Genomic DNA, 11,005 nt, shown 5'->3' on the forward strand with positions numbered 1-11,005 from the left:
AAGGCTCTGGGCAGAGGGAGAGGGAGAGGAAATGGGTAGCAGGAATGTGGAATTAGAACTATTTTTGATTCCTGTCCAGTAACTATTTACATTGCAGTCCACTGTCTGTGACATCAGAAGCCAGACTTTATAAATGAATGGACAGAGGCAAGCACTAATGGAACCATAGCTTTCCTGAGGAGACAGACAGAGACAGAGACAGAGAGAGACAGAGAGAGAGAACACTGGCTAAGCTCTTTCGATGGACAGAAGACATGCTATGCTCCTTGGTTCCCTGCTGTTGTGTACCTTCACTCAGGTGAGGGCTGACAACTCCTCCATGTTTCCTCAAGAGTTACCATTTTCACTAGTTTGTTTTTCTTCTCTGATTCTGGTGCAACTCTAAGATTGCAATATTTAGGGGAGAAATGGCATTTCATCATTGCATTTTAGGAGCACTTGTATTTACTGGCAACATACAGTGAAATAACACTGCAAGGTGCCACTGCTTTCTAGAGAAAGTAGAACATTGTGGTCAAAGCTCGGTGTTGGATGTTCTCATAAGCGGCTGGGTGTTTGCACGTCATAGGGATCCTGAGGTTCTGCAGTAAGAGGTAGAGTTAGACATAACACGATGAATGTGCTTCACTTTAACTGCAGGACGCTCCATTCAACAGAACGATCGGTCAATGCATTTGGTGTTGTTTTTTTGTCAGTTACGTACAGCAATTGTATACAGAAAATTGTCTAATGTTTTTTTTTACTCAATGTGTTTTTTATTTAGTTTTCAGAGACATTACAGTACGCAACAGACATAAACACAAAACAAAAACAGAAACAAAAATAATAATAAATAACAGTTCACAGAGTACTTCTCAAGGATGTCTAATGTTGAGGGGGATGCCTTCTGTAACCAACTAATCCATATATAATGTGTGAGAAAATACAGTGCCCTCAGTATTGCAAAGAGGAAACATATTGTCTTCTTTTAGCTCTGTACTCCAACAGTTTGGAATTTGAAATCAAACAATTATTATGTTGTCAAAGTAGAGATTCTCAGCTTTAATTTTAAATGTTTATTTAAAAAATTAGCCAAATACATTTAAACTCAGTTTTCCCACAATTCCTGGCATTTAATCCTAGTAAAATATTCCCTGTCTTAGGTCAGTGTGGATCACTACTGTATTTTAAGAATGTGAAATGTCAGAATAATAGTAGAGAGAATTATTTATTTCAGCTTGTATTTCATATTCCCAGTGTGACAGAAGTTTACATACACTTAGTTAATATTTGGTAGCATTGCCTTTAAATTGTTTAACTTGGGTCGAACGTTTCGAGTAGCCTTCCACAAGTGTCCCACAATAAGTTGGTGGGATTTTGGCCCATTCCTCCTGACAGGTGTAACTGAGTCAGGTTTGTAGGCCTCCTAGCTTGCACATGCTATTTCAGTTCTGCCCACAAATCTTCCATAGGACCAAAATAATAATAAATAACAGTTCACAGAGTACTTCTTATATACAATACAAAGCCATTTTTAAGAAGTAAGAGGCATTGTTAGACGTTCCACATAAGAAATGAAAGGCTGCCACACTGCACTAAACCTCCCAGTTGATCCCTGCAATGTGTATCTCATCTTTTCTACCTTGAGAAAGTACATGACATCACAAATCCACCTGCCAAACAAGGGAGGACGATCATTCTTCCAATTCAAAAGTATAAGACGTCTTGCTAAAAGAGAGGAGTAGACCACGCAATTCACCCGTGCCTTTGGTAGATTAATATCCCCTGAGATAACACCAAAAATTCCCAGAAAATGGCATCTGGCTTATGTCTTGTGATGTCGCTTCAATACATCCACATAATTTTCCTTCTTCATGACGGATATTTCTCCAAAAAGTAAGATCTTTGTCCCCATGTGCAGTTGCAAACAGTAGTCTAGCTTTTTCATGGAGGTTTTGGAGCGGTGGCTTCTTCCTTGCTGAGAGGCCTTTCAGGTTATGTCGACATAGGACTTGTTTTATTGTTGATATAGTTACTTTTGTACCTGTTTCCTCCAGTATCTTCACAAGGTCCTTAGCTGTTGTTCTGGGATTCATTTGCACTTTCCGCACCAATCTCATATATATATATATTTATATATATATTTAAAAGATTTTATCCTTTTTTCACCCAATTTGGTATCCAATTGAACCCAACCTAGCATCCAATTATCCCCTGCCTATTGCGAAGGATCCGCCGCACGACCCCGTGGCCGGCAGCCCCAGAGGAGATCGCCAGGCAGACTAGCTGACTGGCTCCTCGAGCCCAGCACCGTTATTCCGGCACCCCGAGGGGCGCTGTTGCGCGACGGATCCTTGTCCGGAACTACTCCTATACCGCCCTCGGGAGCGGCCGCTCAATATGCCGCTCCCTGTGTGTGCCTCGGCCATATCCGGATCTGGCGAGCTGGGATTCGATCCCAGTCCCCGGTGGGCAGCTTGCACTAGTGGCTAGTGCTTAGACCGCTACACCACCGCGGGGCACACGCGTCTCCTTCCTGAGTGGTATGGCGGCTGCGTGGTCCCATGGTGTTCATACTATTGTTTGTACAGATAAATGTGGTATCTTCAGGCTTTTGGAAATTGTTCCCATGGATGAACCAGACTTGTGGAGGTCCACAATTCTTTTTTTCTGAGGTCTTGGCTGCTTTCTTTTCATTTTCCCATGATGTCAAGCAAAGAGGCATTGCGTTTGGAGGTAGGCCTTAAAATACATCCACAGGTACAGCTCCAATTGACTCAAATGATGTCAATTAGCCTATCAGAAGCTTCTAAAGCCACGACATCATTAAATGATTTTTCTGGAAATTTCCAAGCTGTTTAAAGGCAGTCAACTTAGTGTATGTAAACTTCCCATTTTGTGATATAATGAATCATAAGTGAAATAATCTGTCTGTATACAATTGTTGCACAAAGTAGATGTCCTAACCGACTTGCCAAAAGTATGGTTTGTTAAAATGAAATTTGTGGAGTGGTTAAAAAAATAGTTTTAATGACTTCAACCTAAGTGTATGTAAAGTAAGTAAGTAAAACGTTATTTCTATAGCGCACTTCACAGCACGGATGCACAGGGTGCTTTACATCAAAAATAAGAAAAGTGCAATCACAACATCAATGATTAAAAACAAAAAGGGGACAACATAAACAAGACATAAACAGGAACAATAAGAAGGCTAAAGGTGACTACCGGCCTGCCTAAATAGATGAGTCTTTAATTCCCGCTTAAAAATTAGTTCTGAGGGAGAGGCTCTCAGGTCAGGGGGGAGGGCGTTCCAGAGACTTGGGGCCGTCACCTCAAACGCTCTGTCCCCTTTAGCTTTAAGTCTAGTCCTGGGTACGACCAGGAGCTCCTGGTCGGATGACCTCAGTGACCGGCTGGATGAGTAGGGGTGGATGAGATGGGAGATGTAGGCGTGGGGGGGGCTTGGCCATGGAGGGCTCTGAAGGCGAACACCAGCACTTTGAAATGAATTCGGACTTCAACTGTACAGTATAGGCCAAAGGTCCATGAAGATCACAGAACCTACGTCCTGTCTGTCACCCTTGTTAGAAATATTCACTAACACTAATCATACTCACCTGCTGCATCATAGGAGGGAGCCCCTCGCAGACACCTTCGAATAGATCTCTGTAAAAGTCCCTCTCATTTCACACCTCAATACAACACCCCATGGTTGGCCTGCCTTCCTGACACTGCACCCTTTGCACTTTTATTTGTACTGCACCTTGCTTTTAGTGTATTTTTCTATTTTATCAGTTTTCTTTAATCTGTATTTTATCTCTTTTATCTTGTTTTTCTCTTTATATTTGATCTGTTAAGCACTTTGGGCGGCTCTTGTCGTTGTACATTTTGTGCTATATAAATAAACGTTACTTACTTACTTACTTGTACAGTATACACGGTGTGGAAACATTTACCCGTCCATCTGAACCCTCTCATCCAACAAAAGCCAGCGAGTTCATATACAGTCTCACACAATAACATTTTGCTTAAACTACAATAGACAAAGCACACTGACATATGTTTTCTCTCCACACACACCACTGCTGCTGTTCATCATCCTACTGTAAACCCACACGACTGTGTGTAGCAGGTGTGGTGCCAGATGTGCAGCAGCCCGTGCCACTGCCCCAGGCCTGCGCCGCGCTGCCCGCCGGGGGTGCCTCTGGTACTGGACGGGTGCCGGTGCTGCCAGGTGTGTGGCGGGCAGGAGGGCGAGGCCTGCACAGAGAGGTACGTGTGTGACAGCCAGCGAGGCCTACAGTGTGACTACAGTGCCAGCTACCCCGGAGGTCCAGGGGAGTGTGTCAGTGAGTACAGCTCTCATCTCGTCTTTTCTATGGAGATACTCACATCACTTTACACATTACAATACAATACACAATACCCTGTACTCTGCATATAATCTGCAAATGAAACTTGAATTGTTTCCATATTGCATATCCATTGGGATGCTAATAACGCTAATATGAACACTCAATTACCCTTTGCACTACTGCTGTTTACAAATACTACCGTTGCACATACCACGTTTTGCACATGCACATTGTACATACATCTTTTGATATAGCCGCTATTTATACATCTGTATACACCAAACAGTACATAGCTACCATAACTGTACATAGCTTACTACTATCCTCTCCTGTATATACCTCTAACTACCATACATGCCATACTGTACCTATCACTTATCACTACCATGTTTTATATCACTATTTGCACTTCTGGTATGCTAAACTGCATTTCATTGTCTGGTACTTGTACTCTGCGATGACAATAAAGTTGATGTATGGTTTGATGTATTGTTTGACAAAGCATCAGTAGAGGGAAGAATTAGAGTCACAGGCTATATTTGTAGGCATCACCCCTCTCTAGACTTATATAATAGTCACAATAATAGGCTGTCTGCATGTCTCACTTAGCTGCTGCTGAGAGTTCATCACCTCTCACCTCCCTCCTGTCCTGTCCTGTTCATCACCTCTCACCTCCCTCCCTCCTATCCTGTCCTGTTTGTGGTCAGGCCAGAATGAGCTGGGCTGTGAACTCAACGGCATGCGCTTTGAGGAGGGCCAGACATTCCAGCCGTCGTGTGCACAGCTGTGCCACTGCCTGGGTGGCGGGGTGACCTGCGTGCCACGGTGCAGCGACGACCTCCACCCGCCTGCCGCCAATTGCCCCAATCCCCAGCTACTACGGCTGCCAGGGCGGTGCTGTAAGGAGTGGGTCTGTGACAGCCTGGATAACAACATCTACCCTGAGCCCTTCACAGGTAGGAATGCATTACGGGGTTGGGCAACACTCGACATTACCTAGGTCTTATCCAGCATACCTTGATCAAATATGTAGTTCCATTGTATAGTTCATTGTACATTGTATGGAATTGCAGATAGTTCGATCGTTTTGACCAATTATTCATTCTATTCTCAAAGATAATGTCAAAAGTGGAGCACAAGTACCATTGCTTCAGGGCAGCCGAGCGATTTTACTGCATGTTTGCCAGGATGAAACATCTTGAGGTGACACAACACAATGGATTTTCAGCCATTTCCTATTGGACATAAAAGGCTCAGTTCAATTAAACCCACACTGCAGCGTTTACACACTACCTAGTATCCCACGGTCACAGCGACTGTAAAAGTACCAAGTAGACTCCCCTCACAGGTATGCCTCAATGTTCAAAGAAACACATGGGCTGCACATGTGTGAGGAAGCAGCAGTTCTTCAAAAGAGATGCAGCATGACCATTGATCGGGTACATAGGTACAGCACAGTAGTCCCCATCTTCCACCCTAGACTCTTCAGGCTCCACCTTAACTGTCCCTCGTGAGTCATCTCCTGTCCTTCCTGTGTCAATAACATCCTTCTAGGATGACTGCCAATGGCCCGAGGCCTGAGCCTAGATCACTTTTTCCTGCTATGACTGGTGAACAGGGTTAGGGTTACCGTAAGTCGGTTTGGATAAAGGCTTTGGATAATGGCGTCTGCTAAATGGCAAAAAATGTAAATGTACATGCATACAAGACCACAAAAACCCCCCAGTTTGTGACTCATTCTATTAATTTTAGAATATCACCTTCAATTAATAATAGAGGGTTTTCAATGCAATGCAATGCAATTCAATACAATGAAATCCGATCAAAATGTCTCTGTATCTGTCATGAAGGTCCAGTGGACAGAACAGAGAGGCTGAGGCATGAAGGTCCAGTGGAGAGAACGGAGAGGCTGAGGCAGCAGGACTTTGGCGCGGGTCCGTCTCCGGGCCAACTGAGCTCCAACTGTATGGAGCAGAACGCAGACTGGAGCCCGTGCTCCCGCACCTGCGGGCCAGGCGTCTCCACCCACACCTCCAACAACAACTGGGCCTGCCGCCCTCACACCCAGACCAGACTGTGTCAGGTGAGGACGTGCCAGGCCGCGGCGCCGCCCCGCAGGCCACAGGCGGTGAGTGAGAAGAAAAAACATTTCTTTCTACCTCTTAAACTCCCTCCCACCGCTTTGTTCTCAACACACACTCTGCTGACTGCTCAAACACTGGTAGGCGGGCGGCGGCACTGTTTTTGAGGTCCTTTTAGTTCAGGGAGGGTGGAGTCAGTGGAAGTCTAGGGGGGTGGAGTTACAGTTACTGTGGGTGTGTTTTACAATCATTTGCCAATCAATTATCTAAATGTCTCTTATCTTATGAATAAAAAAAGAAAAGATAAAGAACGGCTTTATCCTGTATGAGTAAATAATATGGCCAGCCCTCTCCAATAGAAAAATGAATTATGGTTTAATGCTTGGTCAGCTGTGGGTGCGTTGGGAAACATACCCACATTTGGAATTCAAGAATATCTTGTCAAATTATGTTTTTCTTTGCTTTAAAAAAAAAAAAAATAAAATAATTTTTCTTTGCTTTAAAAAAAAAAAAAATAAAATAATTTCTTTAATCCTGCCATGGTGTATTGCAGGCTACTCCAGGCGCCTGTGAGAGCAGCTACAGATCTCCCGTGCCCATCCGTCTGGAGCACCAGGGCTGCCTGAGCGCTCTGGCCTACAGACCCAGGTTCTGTGGCCTGCCGTGCCCGGACGGCCGCTGCTGCAGCCCCTACCGGACCAGGACCGTCCGCATGTTCTTCCTCTGCCCCCAGGGCAGGATGACCCTGCACCAGGTCATGGTGATCGAGTCGTGCTCCTGCCACCACCACCACAGCTGTCCCCAGGCACCCCCCGGCACCTCCAGGAGAGCCCTGCCCTGGTTGTAGAGTCGAGGACGGAGGAAGGAGGAGGAGACGGGAGAGACGGGCGGGTCCTGTCAGAGAAGATCCTAGACGACTGATTGGACGACGGGTTGGATCAATCAAACCTGTGTTGGAGAAAAATCACACAGCCCCCTGTGCTGTGGGATAACCTCATTTCATGAAAAGCAAAACATTTTCATTTTTTTATTTCACACATTTAAAAATAGCCAAATTCATTGTGTTACTTGCGCTCACCGAACACTTTATTAAGGAAGATCTATACACCTGTCAACAGTCCAAGCTGGTGGAGGTGGTGTAATGGTGTGGGGAATGTTTTCTTGGCACACGTTGGACCCGTTAATACCAATCAATCATTGCTTGAATGCCACAGCCTATTTGAGTATTGTTGCTGACCATGTGCATCCCTTCATGGCCACAATGTACCCATCTTCTAATGGCTACTTCCAACATGATAATGTACCATGTCACAAAGCAAATGTCGTCTCGAACTGGCTTCATGAACATTACAATGAGTTCAGTGTTCTTTAGTAGCCTTCCCAATCACCGGATCTGAATCCAATAGAACACCTTTGGAATGTGATAGAACAGGAGATTCACAGCTTTAAAGTGCACCTGAACAAGAATTACATGATGCAATCATATCATCAAGGAAGAGCCAAGGGAGGCCCTGCCCAGTATTAGTATAGTGTTCCTAATAAAGTGTTCAGTGAGTGTGTAATACACATTGCTTTGTTGTAATCATAATTTTTTCAGCAGTGCATGTTTGATTGAATTCCAGGCTATAATTGACCTTAACTTGACCTTGATTACCATATATTTGCATTACTGTAACCACTACGGTGTGTACAAAAGTGTTCCAGAATGACACTTCTCAATGAAGGTTAAAAAAAGTAGTTTTCATAGTAACTTAGTAACTAGTAGTAACTTAAAATATGGTCTGCAAATATGGTGTGCAGCTGATAAGAGGTCTCGTGCGTGTGTGTGTGTGTGTGTGTGTGTGTGTGTGTGTGTGTGTGTGTGTGTGTGTGTGTGCATGCATGTACCGGTATGTGTGCGTGCGTGGATGTTTGTGTGTTTGTTTGTTTGTTTATGTATGAACTATGGCTAGAGGGATTTGTTTGATGTGTGGAGCCAATTCAAATATGTAATTCAAGAGTGTATTGCATAAGTCACATGTCAGACATAAGTCACATGTCCATACGATACCACATGTGTGACCTTTGCTCTGTTTGTCATCTGACAGTCATAACTCATATGTAATGCATCAATAAGTAGACCTGCATATTTCTTTGTAAAATAGTATCATATCAATTAAAAACCAATAACTAATTAAATGTTCTGACATTCCATGCTGTACATCTCTGCATACAGAGATTATGGTTTTCTCAGTTACAGGCTCTACCGTACCTTTTGAATATGTTCAAAAAAAACCTGTAGGCTAGATTACATTTCGTGATCTTAGAATTATAAGGTTCTATCTCCGTTTAGGGTAGTTCAGAGATATTGAGCGTCAAAGTGTTTACATTCCATTATGTTCTGTGAGATGGAACGTTTGTATTTTATGAATTACTAACTCAAAAATGTCAACTTTTTAAAAATAACACCACACAGGCATTAATAAACACCTAATGGATCAGATGATGTAAAAAACTCAATTTTGACCAAAAATTGAGATAGAACCTTATAATTCTAACGTCACGATTTGATACATTTAGTTTAAGGAAGTGGGGAGGGCGTATACACTTGGTTTCATATTGGTCGGCGCGCTCCATATGCTTGGGAACCGCTGAGGATTTTTGTTGTGGGCATGCAAGTTTGATATCAATCGAGCAATCTGGGCGTCATCGACTCATATTATTCTGCTACAGAACTGCGAGCATACATAGTTTGGTGTATCAACTTTCGTGGTTGTCAAAGAAAGACAGAGAGAAAAATGTCAGAGGACAGCAGCGCTCTGAACAACACCGCGTGTGAGAGAATAAACCTGCCTTTTACGCACATCTTTCTGCCCGCGGTGTACGTGACGGTGTTCGTCGTGGGAACGTTTGCCAACTTCTGGGGGTTAAAGACCGTCTTCACGGGATGGAAGAAAATGGGAAATATAAACATATTTATTCTCAACCTTGGAATAGCTGATTTATTGTACTTATTGACTTTGCCCCTGTTGATCGTTTATTACGCAAAGAACAGTAGATGGATCTTTGGACAGACAATGTGTAAAATCATCAGATTTTGCTTCAATTTAAATCTCTACGGCAGTATCGGGTTTTTGACCTGCATCAGCCTCTACAGGTATTTTCACAGATTATTTGTTTATTTACATTATCTGTTTTCTATTGTTGGTAAATATGTAAATACGTAAATAGATTTTATTTAATAAAAAAAATAGTATATTAATATTGAAACGGCAGATTATTAATTATTAATCTCTGAGTATTGGAGAAGGGGTAGGATTAAATAAGCTTAATTCTTCTTCCTACTCCTTTTCGGACATGTTAAGTAAATAGTGTTTTTTGTTTTGTTTTGTTTTTTCTTGTTTTTGTTTTGTCTTTTGTTGTTATAACTATTTATTTTTTCACATGTTCGAAATAAAGCTTTCATTCATTCATTCATTCATTCAGGTATCTGGGCATCGTACACCCAATGAAGGTGATGGGCAAAATCAACACTCGCCACTCCGTAGGAATAAGTTGTCTTGTTTGGATGTTGGTTTTCATTCAGATCCTTCCCGATATGTTCTTTGACAAGACAGACAAGACATCGCCAAACTCCTCAGATTGGTGCTATGACACCACCGCTGACTACTTTATTAAGGAGTACCTGCCATATAGCCTTGGCTGGACCATCACTGGATTCCTGATACCGTTACTGATCATCTTAGCCTGCTATGGGCACATCGTGGTGGTCCTGGTCACCAAAGCCAACGTCCAAACCCTGTTGAAACAACGGTGTCTCAATCTGGTCGTCGTTCTGACGGCGATATTTTCAATTTGCTTCATCCCCTATCACGTTTTGAGAAATCTCAATTTGATGACCAGGATTGAGAAGATGGAGGGAAGGTGCCACGCCAGCTTCGATGACATCTATTTCGCTCATCAGATCAGCCGAGGTTTGGTTTGTCTGAATAGTGCCATGAATCCGTTGATCTATTTAGTGGGGAACGATGATTTCCTAATGCGCTTCCACAAGATCAGCAAACGAGCCCGATTGTCTGTTGTTCAATGGACCGGTGCCGTTATCTATCGCAAACCGCCAGAGTCAGATCCATCCGAAACAAGTCCAGCAGGTGACCACGTGGTAAAGTTGTAACTTTGCGCACTCGTGAGTTTAGAATGATAAGGTTCTATCTCCGTTTAGAATGATAAGGTTCTATCTCCGTTTAGAATGATGAGGTTCTATCTCCGTTTAGAATGATAAGGTTCTATCTCCGTTTAGGGCAGTTCAGAGATATTGAGCGTCAAAGTTTTTACATTCCATTATGTTCTGTGAGATGGAACCTTTGTGTTTTATGAATTACTAACTCAAAAATGTCAACATTTTAAAAATAACACCACTCAGGCATTAATAAACACCTAATGGATCAGATTATGTTAAAAAAAAACTCAATTTTGACAAAAATGGAGATAGAACCTTATAATTCTAACTTCACGACTTTGCGCACTGCTTCAAGAGGCCTGTGGCGCCCCGTTGACTGTATGCTAGTGTATTTCAGGTTTTCAATGAAGTCATTATTGTATCATAGGCGT

General features: G+C 42.9%; 2 protein-coding genes across 2 annotated transcripts; both read left to right on the forward strand.

Annotated features, from left to right (window-relative positions):
- Positions 1-241: 241 nt before the first annotated feature.
- Positions 242-7,262, forward strand: LOC308171110 (CCN family member 5-like; the record flags this gene model as incomplete). The annotated part of the gene is made up of 5 exons (XM_080545981.1): positions 242-298; positions 4,112-4,328; positions 5,042-5,290; positions 6,203-6,462; positions 6,969-7,262. 5 exons carry the CDS (start codon positions 242-244, stop codon positions 7,260-7,262), a joined length of 1,077 nt encoding a protein of 358 aa, XP_080402107.1.
- Positions 7,263-9,192: 1,930 nt separating this feature from the next.
- LOC308171111 (P2Y purinoceptor 1-like) lies at positions 9,193-10,568 on the forward strand (the record flags this gene model as incomplete). Its single annotated transcript, XM_080545982.1, has 2 exons — positions 9,193-9,551; positions 9,881-10,568. The coding sequence occupies 2 exons, from the start codon at positions 9,193-9,195 to the stop codon at positions 10,566-10,568; spliced, it is 1,047 nt and encodes a 348-aa protein (XP_080402108.1).
- Positions 10,569-11,005: the final 437 nt, after the last annotated feature.

This window comes from Nansenia antarctica (assembly GCF_963989245.1).
Source record: "Nansenia antarctica genome assembly, chromosome: 15".
NCBI lineage: Eukaryota > Metazoa > Chordata > Actinopteri > Argentiniformes > Microstomatidae > Nansenia > Nansenia antarctica.